The 15,670-nt window shown below is 34.4% G+C and overlaps 7 protein-coding genes across 8 annotated transcripts; 4 read left to right on the top strand and 3 right to left on the bottom strand.

Moving 5' to 3' along the window:
• Window positions 1-2,808: 2,808 nt before the first annotated feature.
• Window positions 2,809-4,144, top strand: LOC17876233 (probable NAD(P)H dehydrogenase (quinone) FQR1-like 3). Of its 2 annotated transcripts, none has more exons than XM_006281046.2 (4): window positions 2,809-2,848; window positions 3,044-3,114; window positions 3,268-3,627; window positions 3,701-4,144. In XM_006281046.2, the coding sequence occupies exons 2-4, from the start codon at window positions 3,089-3,091 to the stop codon at window positions 3,936-3,938; spliced, it is 624 nt and encodes a 207-aa protein (XP_006281108.1). In that variant the 5' UTR covers window positions 2,809-2,848; window positions 3,044-3,088; the 3' UTR covers window positions 3,939-4,144. The 2 variants fall into 2 exon arrangements, with proteins under 2 accessions (XP_006281108.1, XP_023643894.1); XM_023788126.1 differs by having other exon boundaries at window positions 2,826-2,848; window positions 3,037-3,114.
• Window positions 4,145-4,318: 174 nt separating this feature from the next.
• LOC111829028 lies at window positions 4,319-4,757 on the bottom strand. The gene is given in 3 exon segments (XM_023777662.1): window positions 4,319-4,389; window positions 4,392-4,435; window positions 4,741-4,757. Coding segments are annotated over 3 exon segments (132 nt in total).
• LOC17876856 lies at window positions 4,484-6,741 on the bottom strand. The gene is made up of 5 exons (XM_006280936.2): window positions 6,407-6,741; window positions 5,599-5,749; window positions 5,437-5,503; window positions 5,053-5,287; window positions 4,484-4,976 (listed from the first exon to the last, which is right to left on the bottom strand). Exons 1-5 carry the CDS (start codon window positions 6,472-6,474, stop codon window positions 4,760-4,762), a joined length of 738 nt encoding a protein of 245 aa, XP_006280998.1. The 5' UTR covers window positions 6,475-6,741; the 3' UTR covers window positions 4,484-4,759.
• Window positions 6,742-8,288: 1,547 nt separating this feature from the next.
• LOC17877197 (dehydrodolichyl diphosphate synthase 5) lies at window positions 8,289-9,869 on the top strand. Its single transcript, XM_006279800.2, has 4 exons — window positions 8,289-8,455; window positions 8,651-8,879; window positions 9,161-9,228; window positions 9,318-9,869. The coding sequence occupies exons 1-4, from the start codon at window positions 8,289-8,291 to the stop codon at window positions 9,760-9,762; spliced, it is 909 nt and encodes a 302-aa protein (XP_006279862.1). The 3' UTR covers window positions 9,763-9,869.
• A 519-nt stretch (window positions 9,870-10,388) lies between these two features.
• LOC17874866 (dehydrodolichyl diphosphate synthase 4) lies at window positions 10,389-11,417 on the top strand. The gene is made up of 4 exons (XM_006279807.2): window positions 10,389-10,492; window positions 10,590-10,839; window positions 10,920-10,987; window positions 11,066-11,417. Exons 1-4 carry the CDS (start codon window positions 10,389-10,391, stop codon window positions 11,415-11,417), a joined length of 774 nt encoding a protein of 257 aa, XP_006279869.2.
• Window positions 11,418-12,418: 1,001 nt separating this feature from the next.
• On the top strand, window positions 12,419-14,041 carry LOC17876801 (dehydrodolichyl diphosphate synthase 3). The gene is made up of 4 exons (XM_006282208.2): window positions 12,419-12,605; window positions 12,974-13,211; window positions 13,290-13,357; window positions 13,446-14,041. The coding sequence occupies exons 1-4, from the start codon at window positions 12,445-12,447 to the stop codon at window positions 13,888-13,890; spliced, it is 912 nt and encodes a 303-aa protein (XP_006282270.1). The 5' UTR covers window positions 12,419-12,444; the 3' UTR covers window positions 13,891-14,041.
• Window positions 14,042-14,101: 60 nt separating this feature from the next.
• On the bottom strand, window positions 14,102-15,362 carry LOC17875351 (dehydrodolichyl diphosphate synthase 2). The gene is made up of 3 exons (XM_006280801.2): window positions 14,905-15,362; window positions 14,746-14,813; window positions 14,102-14,661 (listed from the first exon to the last, which is right to left on the bottom strand). The coding sequence occupies exons 1-3, from the start codon at window positions 15,301-15,303 to the stop codon at window positions 14,214-14,216; spliced, it is 915 nt and encodes a 304-aa protein (XP_006280863.1). The 5' UTR covers window positions 15,304-15,362; the 3' UTR covers window positions 14,102-14,213.
• Window positions 15,363-15,670: the final 308 nt, after the last annotated feature.

Raw genomic sequence — 15,670 nt, 5'->3', positions numbered from 1 at the left:
AATATATATAAAATCTTTCGTTTTTTATAAAATATTTAATAAAATCTTTCGTTTTTATAGCCATATATATTCAAATTTTATTTTTGAAACATTTAACTTATTCAAACTAATTAACATTTTTATTGATTATATTACCATTATTTATGTATTTTAGATGCATTTTTATATTTGTTATACCAAATATTTTTAAATTATATTTTTCTATATATCAAATATTTAAACTTATAAAAAATTATTACTTTTTATTGTTTTTTCATATAAGAAATTAATATAATAATTAGAATATTTTTAAAATATTGAGATCTTTATATTCATAAACAAATTTTCCTTATAAGACATATTTTTATTTAGCATTAATATAGCTTCCTAAATGATAGAAATCTGGTGTATATTATTGAAATATTTGAAAAATATTTAACAAAAAATTTGGCAAGTATCCGATTGAAAATTTAACCCGGAATTTTTTGAAAAACCCGACCCGAATCCCTTGTGTACTTCTCTTTTATTATAGTAGGGATTATGATTTAAAAAACCATCATTACCATATATTTTAGATTTTAATTAAAGATAATGGTCTCAAAACTGGTATCGTTTTATATTTAGAAAACTTAACTCTTGACTTCTTGTTAATTACAATAAAATACAAACTAATACCATGAGCATGACTTGTTTGCCAGATATATAATGGAATAACAGTATAATTGAATCACTGTTATAAGCAAAACGAAACTGAATTGGTTTAAGCTTTAGTCGAATCATTATAAAACGCTGAAAATTTTGTTTGACTAGTTTAATTACTTTTTTTTGGTCTTTTCTCCTCATATTTAAAGACATTTGTGTTAATTGGTATGTTGACCAAAATGGTATCATAATATGGTATTCTACATCTTCATAAAAATAAATATATATATATATTAGTCGGTTGCCCGCGCTACGCGCGAGAGTTTATTATATGTTGTTTATGAGTAATTGGTTCGTATTTTATTTTCTACTTGTTTTTTTCACTATACCATACTTTATTCTTTTAAACTTAAAATTGTGTTTGTATAGAAAAGTTATTGAGTTTTAACTTCATTAGTCGCTGAGAAATTAAGTCTGTATAGTATAAGTCGAAGTGTAGGTGTAAATGGAAGTGCGGTTGAGAATCATTGAGAAACGTGTGCTATTAAGGTTTTTACCAAATATAGATCTAGATGTTAATATTTTGGGCCCTTTTATATGTTGGCATGAAATTTGAACATGATTTGTGGGTTTCGGGCGGATTGTTGTATTTTTAATTGTTTACATTATCTCTTTATATATTGTCATAATTTATTATGTTTTGTTTTACATTTTCCTTTTTTGGATTTGTCGTACTTTATATCTCGTAATGATCATTTATATACTATTATATATTTTTCTGATTTTATGTTTTATATATTTTTTGTTTTTTCATATGGAACAATTTTAAAATTTAACTTATTAGTATAATTTACTTTATATTTAGTTTATTTCATTTAATAATATTTTATTTTAATTTTCAATTTTATGAAATAGTTAATTTTTTATTTTGTTTATTAGTTTAACATATGTGTTGTGGAAACAAATAGTTAAATTCATATTTGAAACTTTTAAAGAAATATTATTTTTATTTTTACCTTTTTATATGTTTATAAAAAATAAGAATTCATGTTTCGGTCCGACCTATCTCACTTATGTTAGAAAATTATTTGAGACATAAATTAGATAGATTTATATTCTCAAAATTTCTTACTTTTTGTTTTATTCCCGTTAAATCCCATTATATTTAGGTTTACATTGTGTAAATATAATCATATATATATTTTAAACATTCACTAAAAACTATAATCTATTATTTATATATTTGTTAGTATAATCGATAATTAGTAAGTTTTTTTAAACTCTTAATCAATTATCCTTTTTAGTTTATAATGTATAATATAAAAAAAGACCTTTCATATTCATTTTGGAAAAACTTATTTACATAAGTTTAAATATTAATATTAAATGATAAAATGATATAATTAATTTTAAAAATTAAATAATAAAATGAGGTGGATGATGATGTGGCTTAAGGAGAATAGAGAAAAAGTTAACTTTATATATATAGATATATATATATATATATATATATATATATTTGACCAAAATGGTATCATAATATGGTATTGTACATCTTAAAAAAAATATATGTATACATATACATAATTTTATAAATCTTATTTTCAGAATTTAATTTTTTACAACAGGTCAATAACTTAGAGATTTAATGGTAGAAATTCAATTTTTTGCAATTTGACAATATTTTCTATTATTTATTTTTAAAACTGATCTCATTTGTCAAGTTTTTTAAGTAAATGCTTCAAATTCTTTACAAAAATAAAAATAAATAAGTAGTTGTCCTATATATAGTAATGAAAGAATATAGCATTGTCCTATTATGATAAAATAAAATTAAAATCAGAGAAAAAAATAAAATTAAAAAGTAATGTCCTATTATGATAAAATACGTGTACACGTGACATGATATATAGATATTGCTTCAATTTAATACTGTATGTAATAACTATGAATATATTTTTTTTTATCTTAAGATGTATAATTGTTAAACCAATTATCCCTTTGCCAAAAAAAAAAAAAAAACTAATTATCGCAAGAGACAAGAAAAGACATTAATCATTTAATTGGGCTTGAAGAAGATAGCCATGTAATAGAAGAAACAATAAAATGGTCGGTCCAACTTATTGCCACGTCATCTATAGTTCTTAAAAGATCACCTTCACCAAACCTGATGACATTTTATCGTCACCAAACTGTTTCTTCCCCTCCTCCTCCTTCTTTCGCCAAGGTTAGTCGTTTTCTCTGAACTGTTACTTTTTGTATAGGAGTCGATTCTAATTTGGAAATCTAACAATGTCAGTTTTTGTAAATTTCGGATTAGACTAAATTTAGTTAGAGCTTGTGAAGGTAGGATAAACAAACATGTGATCGAATAGCTTCCGATCACAAAACTTTTAACAGTGTCCTGTTTCTTAGTTTTCAGGGACAGGATTTCTTGTTTTATCAGTAACTTCAAGCTATAAAAGCTATGGCTGTCACCAAGATTTATATAGTGTGAGTCTTTAACCAATCCTTGCCAAGTTAATCAGCTGGCGATCATTTTCCAGTCGTTGTGCTACTGGCCCAGACAGAATAGAAAAGTCTGGTTTTCGGTCCTCATGCAGGTTTGGTTTTGACGAAAAATCTGATTTTCGGTTTTTCTGGTAGGTACTATTCCTTGCACGGCCATGTCGAGACAATGGCACGAGAAATTCTCCGAGGAGCAAACTCTGTTCCAGACGTTGAAGCAACACTCTGGCAAGTGCCGGAGACATTACCGGAGAAAATACTGGAGAAAGTGAAGGCTGTTCCAAGGCCGGACGATGTGGCAGATATTCGACCAGAACAACTAGCGGAAGCTGATGGATTTATGTTCGGCTTTCCTTCTAGGTTTGGAGTGATGGCATCACAGGTCATGACTTTCTTTGACAATACAAATGATCTCTGGACTACACAGGCTCTCGCAGGGAAACCTGCTGGAATCTTCTGGAGTACGGGTTTCCACGGTGGAGGCCAAGAACTCACTGCGTAAGTACATATTCCTAACAGATAGCAAAGTTAAAAGAATATAGACAAGCATTGATTGAATTTTGATCTGCAGACTGACGGCAGTGACAAAATTGGCTCATCACGGGATGATATTTGTACCGTTGGGGTATACATTTGGTAAAGGCATGTACGAGATGGGAGAGGTGAAAGGTGGTTCGCCGTATGGCTCAGGGACTTATGCAGCTGATGGGTCACGAGAGCCAACTGAGCTGGAGATTCAGCAGGCGAATTACCATGGCAAGTACTTTGCCGGAATAGCCAAAAAACTCAAGAAACGTTCTACTGTCTAGAACCAAAGCGTCTGTGTCTTTTCATATACTCAGTCTGTAAATGTGAAGGAGAAAACTGAAAATAAGATTGATACAGAGCAAAGCAACTCTGTGTAGCTAAATGGGCAACAAATTTCATTTCCAATAGATTCTAGCTGTACACTCAGACACTATCAATCATGTAAAGCATTACCACTTAATATCAATATGAACAATCCCTATATATCCTCTATGCCATAGTGATTCTTACTCAATATCACCTGGAATTTCCACGATCTTCCTCTCCCCAACCGGTATTAGCAACTCTCTGTACATATTAAGATATAATGAATCAATAAGAAGAACAGACTGATTTAAGTGACAGTGTATCTGAGATGATTGTGCTTTTTATATATACGTTTTCATCGTGAGAAAATTTGCAAGACTCTCCACGAGTACACTCCCTTCTCTGAAAATTTCTGCAAACACCACGAGCCTCTCTCTTCTTCTCCTTTGTCTCATCCACTTCCTCTTCTCTCCTTTAAGTATTCACCAAATTTGGTATACAACTTCAAAACGAAACCAGCTATGATAACTTTTTTGAGTGGGAAAGTATCAATTTTACAAAACTCAATGTGGATGAATTTTAAGTGTAACCCTTTTCTTGAAGAAGAGAATACAAGAGCTTTGAAGCATATAAAATAAGTGGGAAACCACGGCCAAATGCACAAAAAGCACGTTGTAAGTGGGAACTTTCCCAAGATATAATGGTATAAAAGAAAGAGACAGACTAGTTGTACTAACTCTAATACATATACAAAGTAGACCTCCTTTTCCCCCAAACCAGAACCGGTTTTTCATCTTCACCTCACATGGCAATCATGAGGAGAAGACGCATACGCTTGATCTGGAACCATGAGCGGTAGCTTCTCAATGTAACCAAACAACCGTTTCTGATTCTCTCTCACGATCGCAGTGAGATTTACTGTATCGGTTTGGTCCAAAAACATCCAGAGATCACCCGAGTCTACTCTTTTAATGTTGTCTCTGCAGAAAGGGCATGACTGTGACCTCCCTCGCCTAAGAAAAAACATGACCCTTTTTCAGAAAACCAGTTACATTCAACTGGTTACAAGCTCCTTATAGTGTGACTTACCAATCGCGGTAACACTTGATGCATAAAGAATGAGTACAGTTGGGCAGCACGACCATGCTGTTCATCTCCATACAGATTCCACATTCTTCTTCCCTCTCGACATCAATCTTTGAGAGCTCACACTTTTCACTCTCATCTTTCTTTCTGTATCGCATATTGCAGACTTCTTTCTGTTTGCGGGCTTCTAGGTCTGTAATACCTCTTTGTAGTTGTAACAACGACGGGAATATCACAGCTGAGAAACACCAAAACAGTGAAAAATCCATGAGCGCATATACTAATATATCTGTTGGAGTATAATTACTCTCTTTTCTTCTTCTCTCAATAAATCAACAATATCCTCCATTACCAAAGTTTATATCATAGCAAACAAAACATATATACCGTAGAACTCTCTAATACTGGCTTTTCTTTCATAAACCGACATTGTGGTCTTTCCATCGGCATAAGTCTGAACCAGATATAGCTCAAAGAAGTTAATCAAACTATCACCAAGAACAGTATGTTGAATGTAGTAAGACAAATGGGGAAAGAAAAAAAAAGTACCATATAGATAAGGACTCTAAGCAAACCGAGTGCACCAGCAAGGTGACAATCAGTCCATTTTACAAGAAAAAGAAAAAATTGAGCAGCCGGGCTGTAAGATAATCTCATCTGAACACGCGCTCCATCCTTCTCTCGAGGACAATCTAAAGCTCTGTTATTCATTTTCAGAAATTAAAACATGAAATCAAGATGATAAGCATATAACTATAAAACACATTAATTTCTGGTCAAGGCATGAAAATTATCAAACAGCAAAGGTAATAGTTTGGGGACTAATTGCTATTGTATCCAGAAAAGACAAAAAACTGTGACAGCTTTAACATTGATATCAGTCACACATAAACACTCCAAAGAGTTCAATAAGCTGTTGTAGCTTCAACACTAGCAGCCAAGCCAAGGCACTAACAACTGTGTTTAGATCATTACTGATTTAGCTAAGCTTCAACTCAACAACTGAAGAACATGAAATCGCAATGATCTATGTAGCTAAGCTGGCCGAAAACATTTACTCCTTGTACTAAAAAACAGTTAAGTCTAGATACATCCCTAACACAGTGAACTATATCTCAACTAGTAGTGGACCTAAGAGAATCAAGCTCCACAATCTTAAACAAAACAAAGGAGGAACCTTTAGTTATGTTCTGTTACATGCAAACCAAACAAAAATCAAGAAACAACAAAAAAAATAAAAGAAGCCGATTGTGGAACTGAAGACCAAGAAAAATAAAAAATCAAGACTTTATAGTAAAAGCCGATAAATTCGATAAAACTGAAGAGGGGAGACATGGAGGAGAAAGAGAAAAATTACAGAGTATTAGCGTGTTGAATATCAGCTTCAAGAGCTTTAAGAGAATCCTTGAAAGTCAATTTCGCCATGGCAGGTGAATTACTATTCCCATGAAAGGAAACAGAGAGAATGAAGAAAAGCCAAAAACGACGTTGATTCAAAAAAGCATCGACGAAACAAAAATGGAAAATTTCTTCTTTTGTTTCGTTTAAAGAAAAGAAAAATAAATAAAAAAAGGCTTTCTCTTTTAGGAGTTCTTTAAGATTGTTTCACCGCCCAATCGGATGATCAGAATTTACATTAAACGAAGAAGACAGAGGAGGAGAAAGTGGTCTCTTTTTTTCTTGGTGAAGTTTGGATTTTTCTTGATGAGCAGCAGCACACTTATCAGTTACGACGATTCTCAAAGTTCGATTTTTCTGGAAGTTGTTTTTTCAAGAAAAGTCGCGAAAATTTGAGTAAAATAACGATTATGTCCTTTAGTTTAAGAGCGGGGTTTTAATCTCCTACGTGTGACCGTACTCGTGGTTTTTTCGTCGGTTTCCATTAAAAAAGAGGTTGCCACTTGGCTGGTGGTAATAATTTTGACACTACCTTACTTTAAAATAGTGTTATTATTATGTCACCCAGTATTTCACCTCTTGTTTAAGTTGTTATTTAACAAGTTGTATCACCTAATAATCCAGCATTTCAGCTTCTTTTTAACATGTCGTGTTCTTATACGATTAGATCAATAAAAAAACTTAGTGCTAATTACAAGGTTTGAATGTTTTCCATAGGCCTAAAATGTGAGAAAAAAACTTGGTTGGAAGATGATATCGATTCTATTTGCCTATAAAAAAAATGTAATGTAACGTCGATTTCTGTAATCAGATCGATATATATTAGGAGTCTCCAACCAAACTAGATAAAGTGATAGACTTTGGAGTTCCAAAAATTGCAAATATGTCCTTGTTACATTGATGCCACGTACGTAAAAAAGATTGGATAATGATTGATGCATGAGATTTCAATTAATTTGGTTAATATTATGCAAATTAGCATGGAAAATATCATACTGAAGACTCCCACATGTCAAGAAAAAAAAAAGGTTTTACAAATTTTTGATCAATAAAAATAGATAAAAAGTGGCTGAGTACAAAAAAAGAAAAGAAAGAGGTACTATAAAAAAGAAGAAGTGGATAAGGTCTATGCCAACAACAATCTCCTTTTGTGTTCCTACAGCATTGTAAATTTGCAATAATTAACTTGGGTGATGCGATAAAATAATAAATGCATGGGCTCTTTACAATGATCATTGGTATACAAGTTGAATATAAAGTGAAACGAAGATCACACTAATGCAATTCGATCCAGCTAGTATATAGTAGTAACTAAGGACCGCATGATCCGTATGTGTCCCATGTGCTTGCTTAAAAGTTAAAACATTGCACACTACTTACTGCTAATTAAAAACAGAGCTCTTGCTTTTTTTTTTTTTACTAATTATTATCATTTGTTAACGACGTCATCACGTCAAGATATATAAAACGATGCATGCAAACAAAACTGTAACCTTCGACATTAATGCTAAGACCATTCATGAAGTTATATATATTGAACGAAAAAACAATGTCAAAATCTGAATGGTTGATCACAGAAAAATATCCTAATTTACTGAGAAAAATCACGTGACGAAACGATTTAGTGATTTTCAAGTGTCGTAAGATCTTATTAAACCTTAATACGTATGATCTGTCTTTGCGTAGCATCGAGGAGAGACAGCGAGCGAGAGAGTGAGAGATAGATAGAGAGAAGGTTCCCATTGATCATATGCGTCTTTGAACCCGATCGAAGCTCTTTAAGTACTTAGACGAGTACTGTTCCAATATGAACAAACATTGAAAACATACATACGAATAAAATGTTGTTTCTATTCTCTGTTGTTTTTACTTTTCTTGCTCTTTTTCTCATCCCTGGTCTCTTCATCTCTCGGCGACTAAGCGTTTCTTTCTCCTTGAAAAATATCATCAGATTCTTCAAAATCACAGCTTCTAAATACGATGACGAGGAAGAGAGAAACGGCAAACGGTAGTTTTGCTTTTATTAATCATATATATATATATATATATATGTAGTTTCGACGTATTGCGCTCCTTAATTATATTTTATTTTTGTGAATCTTATCTCAAATATATTCTAAATTTCTAACGTTTGTTCTACTAGGTATTTATTTATGCATGTTTTGTAAAGCCAACTAACTTCTTTTTTGTTCTCCATTCGTAGTGGTGCAATGGGAGATAAAGAGAAACGAGCGATGAATAGAATGCCAAAGCATGTGGCGGTTATATTGGACGGAAACAGACGTTGGGCAGAGAAACGAGGACTCAAGACATCGGAAGGCCACGAGGCCGGAGCGAGAACGCTCATGGAGAATGCTAAGGATTGTTTCGCTATGGGGACAAATACTATCTCACTCTTTGCTTTCTCCACTGAAAATTGGGAAAGACCCGAGGTGATTACCGAAATCATACATAATTTTCACAAAACGTTTCAAGATTTTTTCTGCTTTTTATGAGTAACTAAACAGAACATGCTAATTATTTGTTTTTCTTCTCACCGCCGGTCTTTAAATTTGTGACCCTGAGAACTTTTATATTTACATATGGCGGTCTACTAATACAATAGTTGAATTACCAACACCGATCATATATTTTTTACCAACACCGGTCGATCGACCAAATCGCCTCTGTCTTTTCATTAAGCTTTTCGGTTTTTTCGTTTTTTTTTAATCAGGATGAAGTTAACTGTTTGATGGCCTTGTTTGAGAAACACTTTAAGTCTGAAATGCCTTACTTCCAAAGGTATCCATTCCAACACATTTATTGTTTTAGACTTTTAGTGATCCTCTTTGGAGTTTTGTCTTGATGCTAATTTTCCCATTTGGTTTTAGAGAAAATATCAGGATCTCGGTTATTGGGAACCGTTCGAAAATCTCGGAGTCGCTTCTAGGGTTAATAGAAGAGGTAGAGGAAGCTACAAAGAGCTACGAAGGGAAACATCTCATTATAGCTGTAGACTATAGTGGAAGATTTGATATCTTACAAGCATGCAAAAATCTTGCAATGAAAGTGAAAGACGGGTTGATTCAAGTGGAGGACATCGACGAGAAGGCAATGGAGAAAGAGTTGATGACAAAGTGTAGCGAGTTCCCAAACCCTGACTTGCTGATTAGAACAAGCGGAGAGCAAAGGATCAGTAACTTCTTCTTATGGCAATCAGCGTACACTGAGCTTTACTTTCCTAATGTTCTGTGGCCTGATTTTGGTGAAGCTGAGTATCTTGACGCGTTGACTTGGTATCAGCAAAGGCAGAGGCGATTTGGTCGACGAGTTTAAACTTTGCATTCATGTCTGGTCTGACTATAGTCAATTGTTCAGCTGATACAATAGTACGTAATGATACGTTGTTGTTTCATGAGACATAAATATTTGTGTTAGTTTCAAAAATGTTGTCTTTACTTTCAATAAACCTTATTTGCGTTTGTAACTTTTAAATGAGAATTTATTTTGCTAGTGTTATCTCTAAGTAATATTTTATGGGAAACTACATTAACGTAAACATACCAGAATATGACCTAAATCCCAGGTTCATAATAATTTGTACAAACTTCAATAAGGCTGGACTCGATTGGTACGGTTCCTCAAGATTTTAGTGGCCAGCTCAATTGACACAAGATATATAGTCTGAATGGTAGATAACACAATTTATAACCCACACTGACAAGTTCATTGATTGAACATTAAATTTCTATTTTTCTCCTATGAAAGGCAAAATGAAAATATCAATGCTTAACTCGTGCTTGTTTAATCCAAAAGTAACAAACTTCAATTTATGGCATAGTTTCCAAAAGTGCGAGAGGAACAACCAGCGCTAGTCATTGAAAACTTACTTGTTATAAATATGATATTCACACATTCTATAATCCATGCAAAAACAATTGCTACTCTTCACTCTCTCTACAATGTTGTCTCTACTGTGGTTCCTTCTGCCTCTTCTGTCCCTTCTCCTACTACTTTGTCTCCGACCATATTTTCCTGCTAAAGAATATCTATCATATAAAAAGATGTAAACAAATTAAAATCTTGTTTTTTTTTGTTTTTTACTTAAATTCGAACCCGCTAAAATATTCATGATCACTTGGCTTTTGTTTTATGTTTTATAGTGACGAGGAAACTTATGTGGTCGGGGATGAGGAGACACCTAAAGGGCTTGGGAGAGAGCCAATGCCGAGACACGTGGCAGTGATAATGGATGGCAACCGGAGATGGGCGAAACAAGCCGGATTGCTGACGTCACAAGGTCACGAGGCCGGAGCTAAACGGCTTATGGAATTCGTCGAGCTCTGCTTCACACTAGGGATAGATACTGTCTCAGATTTTGCTTTCTCCACTGAGAATTGGGGAAGAGAAAAGGTGTGACAATTCAGACAAATTTCTTTTAGTTAATTTTAAAATATTTCAACTTTATTATCTCTAATAACTTACATACACAGATTGAAGTTGACTGCTTGATGTCTATGTTCCAACAATACCTCAAATCCAAGATCCAATATTTCCAAAGGTATATAGGGAGCTTAGTTAACATAGTAGATCAGTTCTTCATATGCTTATTGTTACAAAGGATCTTGTTTGCTTTCAGCGAGGAAATCCGAGTTTCTGTAATCGGGAATCTCGCAAAGATCCCAGAATCCCTCCTAGGAACAATCATGGAGACAGAGGAAGCTACAAAGAGCTACAAGAAGAAGCATTTCATCGTGGCCATAGATTACAGTGGGAGATTTGACATCTTGCATGCATGTAAGAGCATTGTGAAGAAATCAGAACAAGGCTTGATCCGAGAGGAAGATGTGGACGAGACGTTGTTTGAGAGAGAGCTTCAGACAAAGTGTACCGAGTTCCCAAGTCCTGATCTCTTGATTAGGACAAGTGGAGAACAGAGGATTAGTAACTTCTTCTTGTGGCAACTCGCTTATACCGAGCTTTTCTTTTAGCCTGTGCTTTGGCCTGACTTCGATAAGAAGAAGCTTTTTGAGGCCCTGGTTTCGTATCAGCGCAGGGAGAGACGATTTGGCTGCCAGCTTTGATCCACATTTTACCTATGTTCTGTCTCCTCTGTTCTGTTTTGTTTCTCTCTGCGTTTTTTCTTATGGTCATCCGACTTTTGTTCATCGAACTATATATGATTTAGCTGCAGAAACCGATCTAGTAAAATTAGATATTTCAAGAGCAATACCATATGTTATGGGTATCTACGTAATCATCATCATCTTACTAAAATTGATGTCTTCTGACACAAGAAATGATTCACAATTTAGTGAAGCCGGAAAAAGACAAAGAATCCTAAAAGATTAAACACATATGACATAACACTTCAATGTTTTACCTACTTTATATTTACAATAAAGGATTTCTCGTAATAGTACTAAACACAAGACTTCAAATTTTTACCTACTTATTTTCTTTTTGGTTTAGGTTTTAAAGTTTTAGATCAATAATAAAGTTTATAATTAATGTAAATGACAAAAAAAAGTGAGATTTTTAACACATAATAGAAAATGATAGTTTTGAAGAATATTTGTACGTGTCATTGATGATCTAATCACACACCTACCGATTTAAGCAACAAAACACTAGAAAAACTTGAGTGGAGTGTTACCGACTTAGATTAACAACTTCTTTATTTATCAGCAAACCAATTGAAAATTGATGAAAAGCTTAACACCTCTCATTCTTATTGGTCGATTACATCAAATACTCTTGGAAGGGTCTGGTAACATACAAAGATATAATAGCGATCTACAGTACTTAGTGGTTGAACATTTAAAAATGGTTTTTAATTAAGTTTCTCCACGTACGAGTTTAGTTAGTAGTTTTGTATGGCCTTGTCTTTTGATAGAAGGTTTAAACGATCAAGGTAATGTCTTTGAATATCTTTATATATATGGGATGTGATATATGAGAAACCCTTCGATTAGTCCAGCAAACCCAAAATCAATAAAGTAAAGCGAAAGCTCAACAATGTTGTCTCTTCTCTCCTCTCTTTTATCTCTCCTCTTTGTGTTTCTCATCTCTTTTTTCATCATCATCACAAGCCGTTGTAGCTTCTCTCTTTCCTTGCTAAATCTCCTTGGATTCATAAAATTTACAGCTTTGAAGGACGATGATGACAACTACAAACGGTACTTATATATTTTTGTTGTACTGATACACAATTTTTGTTGGCTTCTCAACTAACCAACACAGTAGCTGGTGGTACTTGTGATGAATAATTTGAACACTTTACTTACTTTCTTAAATATTTATAGTAAGTTACTAAAAAAACATTACAAAATTTTATTTCAGTTTGTTATAATAAATTCTATATTATTATACTTGGCAGTGTTTCCAAATTTGTCAAATACACAATGTGCGCTTAAGATTTTCACAAAGTGGCTTTAGTTTATAGAAAACAGAGATTTCACAAATACCATATGTACTCTGTTTTGTTAAAAGATGACAATACTAAAATCCTTCATAACTTAGCTGTGGTTTTTTGTGTTTGTGTAAGTGACGAGGGAACTTATGTGGTCAGAGAAGAGGAGCTACAAAGAGAGCTGATGCCGAAACATGTGGCAGTGATAATGGACGGAAACCGGAGATGGGCCAAAAGGGCCGGATTGCTGACGTCGCAAGGCCATGAGGCCGGAGCTAAACGGCTTATACAGTTCTCCGAACTCTGCTTCAAATTGGGGATTCATACAGTCTCAGCTTTTGCTTTCTCCACAGAGAATTGGGGCAGACACAAGGTGTGACATTTTTTAAACTAAGTAGCTTACATTCTCATACACTTACCGACTCTTAACAATTTTTTTGGTATTATTAAGGTTGAGGTTAAGTGCTTAATGTCTTTGATCCAACATTACCTCAAGTCCAAGATCCAATATTTCCAACGGTTTGAATACTGTTCCATTTAGCTTTTTTTTATTTTTTTTATTAACATGTGATCTGCCCACTTATTACCAAAATCTTGTTGTTATTAGAGAGGAAACTCGAGTTTCTGTTATTGGGAATCTAACGAAGATTCCTGAATCTCTACGCCGAACAATCCATGAGATAGAGGCAGCTACGAAAAGCTACAAGAAAAAACACCTGATCTTGGCAATAGATTACAGCGGGAGATTAGACATCTTGCGAGCTTGTAAGAGCATTGTGAAGAAATCAGAAAAAGGGTTGATCCAAGAAGAAGATGTAGACGAGGCATTGATCGAGAGAGAGCTTCTGACAGATTGTACTGAGTTCTCAAGTCCTGATCTACTGATTAGGACAAGTGGTGAACAGAGGATTAGTAACTTCTTCTTGTGGCAGCTCGCTTATACCGAGCTCTTCTTCTCACCAGTCCTTTGGCCTGATTTTGATAAGGATAAGCTTGTAGAGGCCTTGGCTTCATTTCAGCGCAGGGAAAGACGATTTGGCTGTCAAATTTGATCCACAGTTGGTCCACTGTTCCACTATGTTCATCTGATATTTCAACCAAAATACTTGCTATAGTTTCAGAGATCATTGTACTTTCATAACTTTGTGTAGGTAAATTTAAAATTTGCAAATAAAATCAGCCACGGGTTTCGTGTTCTTGCTTCGCCTACGAATAACTAAAACCTATATCTTGCAACACAAGAAACTGTAATATCCCAAAGGCTTACTGAAAGTAGTGTCCTTGAGGCATAAAGAAAGACATCCATTATTACATCATATACAGTTCCCATGACACCTATTAGTTAATGGCAAGAAACACAAAAAAAAAAAAATACTCATGATTTTCGACCACCAAAGCGTCGTTGTCTCTGCTGAAACGACATCAAGGCTTCGATATAACCGCTCCTCCCAAAATCAGGCCATAGCTCTTGAGCGAAGAAGAGCTCTGTATAAGCCAATTGCCACAACAAGAAGTTACTAACTCTTAACTCACCGCTCGTTCTTATCAGCAGATCCGGGTAAGGAAAATCAGTACAATTAGTCTCCAATTCTTGCTCGATAAGTCTCTCATCTATCTCATCAACATCAATCTCACCGTCTTTAACTCTCTGCGCTATACCTCTACAGGCTTGTAGAACATCGTATTTCCCACTGTAACCAACAGCTACGATTAGCTGAAGCCTCGTGTTGTGCTTAGTAACTTCCTCAACTTCGTTGATCAATCTTAGAAGAGATTTCGGAAGTTTCGATGAATCTCCAATGATCGATATCCGAACATTGTTCCTAAACACTCAAAAGATTAAGTTCTTGATACAACAATTGACCAATCACAAACAATTCTTGATTACAAAAAAAAAAAATACTTACTTGGCTAACTTCTGAAACTCTGTTTTAAGCGATCTCTCGAATAAACTAAACAAGAAATCAATCTCGATCTGCAGAGAAGAAAATAAACTCAATTCGCATAAAAAATTAGAGCTGTGTGTGAAGTTTGCAAATTCAAGAATTGGGATATATCTAACTCACCCTTGGTCTAATCCAATTATCAGTAGAGAAGGCGAAAACTGTAAGAACTTGAATCCCCCATTTACCGCTAAGCTCAACGATCTCTTTCAAAGCTTCAACGCCGGCTCTGTGACCATCCCAAGGTTGAAGACCTTGATTCTTAGCCCATCTTCCGTTTCCGTCCATTATAATCGCCACGTGTTTCGGCATCAGCTCCGGCTGCAGCTCTTCCGGAAGAGTTTCTTCTTCCTCCGCCGGCGTAAACGCAACCCCTGAGCTAGAAGATCTGATTCCGAGTCGGACTCCTCTGTTCACGAAACTGGGAGAGTAAGAGATAAAGCAGTCTCGCCGTTCAATATCTCTGGGGTGAAGTCGCCGGAGATGGAAGGACGTAGGAGTAGGGACTCGTAGAGATAACATAATCAGAAAATTGATTCACTCGAGGTTTTGTGGTATGGTTTGATAGGAGTAGAAGAAGCAGTGTATTAAAAGCGGAGAAGACTGTATTTAACTCCGTAGATGGTTCTGGTAAGGCGGTTTGAAAACGACGTCGTGTTTTTGTCTGCGTTTAAAAGATGATCATGTATGTTGTTTTCGAAATTGAGCGCCACAAAACAGATTTTATCGTTAACGAGATTTCAAGCTTTTTTTTTTTTTTTTTGTGTGGTTTATACTCGTCACATTCGTCCACGTCTCCTATTTTTTTTTCCAATTTTATAATGAATTAAAAAGTTCCTACCATAATTTTTCAGGCCGGAAGCCCATCAGTGATCTAAATAATAAGGCC

This window comes from Capsella rubella, unplaced genomic scaffold (genome assembly GCF_000375325.1).
Source record: "Capsella rubella cultivar Monte Gargano unplaced genomic scaffold, Caprub1_0 scaffold_8, whole genome shotgun sequence".
Lineage (NCBI taxonomy): Eukaryota > Viridiplantae > Streptophyta > Magnoliopsida > Brassicales > Brassicaceae > Capsella > Capsella rubella.
Note: the sequence above shows the minus strand (reverse complement) of the source record. Positions and strands in the feature narration are given on the sequence as shown.

Coding starts and splice junctions, on each gene's coding strand:
- LOC17876801 (XM_006282208.2), top strand. CDS start 12,445: ATGTTGTCTCTTCTCTCCTCTCTTTTATCTCTCCTCTTTGTGTTTCTC. Junction 12,606..12,973: donor GATGATGACAACTACAAACG/GTACTTATATAT, acceptor TGTTTGTGTAAG/TGACGAGGGAACTTATGTGG. Junction 13,212..13,289: donor AGAATTGGGGCAGACACAAG/GTGTGACATTTT, acceptor GGTATTATTAAG/GTTGAGGTTAAGTGCTTAAT.
- LOC17875351 (XM_006280801.2), bottom strand. CDS start 15,303: ATGTTATCTCTACGAGTCCCTACTCCTACGTCCTTCCATCTCCGGCGA. Junction 14,814..14,904: donor ATAATTGGATTAGACCAAGG/GTGAGTTAGATA, acceptor TCTTCTCTGCAG/ATCGAGATTGATTTCTTGTT. Junction 14,662..14,745: donor GAGTTTCAGAAGTTAGCCAA/GTAAGTATTTTT, acceptor TTGAGTGTTTAG/GAACAATGTTCGGATATCGA.
- LOC17876233 (XM_006281046.2), top strand. CDS start 3,089: ATGGCTGTCACCAAGATTTATATAGT. Junction 3,115..3,267: donor GTCACCAAGATTTATATAGT/GTGAGTCTTTAA, acceptor TTTTTCTGGTAG/GTACTATTCCTTGCACGGCC. Junction 3,628..3,700: donor GGAGGCCAAGAACTCACTGC/GTAAGTACATAT, acceptor TTTGATCTGCAG/ACTGACGGCAGTGACAAAAT.
- LOC17877197 (XM_006279800.2), top strand. CDS start 8,289: ATGTTGTTTCTATTCTCTGTTGTTTTTACTTTTCTTGCTCTTTTTCTC. Junction 8,456..8,650: donor GAAGAGAGAAACGGCAAACG/GTAGTTTTGCTT, acceptor CTCCATTCGTAG/TGGTGCAATGGGAGATAAAG. Junction 8,880..9,160: donor AAAATTGGGAAAGACCCGAG/GTGATTACCGAA, acceptor TTTTTTAATCAG/GATGAAGTTAACTGTTTGAT.
- LOC17874866 (XM_006279807.2), top strand. CDS start 10,389: ATGTTGTCTCTACTGTGGTTCCTTCTGCCTCTTCTGTCCCTTCTCCTA. Junction 10,493..10,589: donor TATCTATCATATAAAAAGAT/GTAAACAAATTA, acceptor TATGTTTTATAG/TGACGAGGAAACTTATGTGG. Junction 10,840..10,919: donor AGAATTGGGGAAGAGAAAAG/GTGTGACAATTC, acceptor TTACATACACAG/ATTGAAGTTGACTGCTTGAT.
- LOC17876856 (XM_006280936.2), bottom strand. CDS start 6,474: ATGGCGAAATTGACTTTCAAGGATTCTCTTAAAGCTCTTGAAGCTGAT. Junction 5,750..6,406: donor ATTCAACACGCTAATACTCT/GTAATTTTTCTC, acceptor AATGAATAACAG/AGCTTTAGATTGTCCTCGAG. Junction 5,504..5,598: donor TTAGAGTCCTTATCTATATG/GTACTTTTTTTT, acceptor TATCTGGTTCAG/ACTTATGCCGATGGAAAGAC.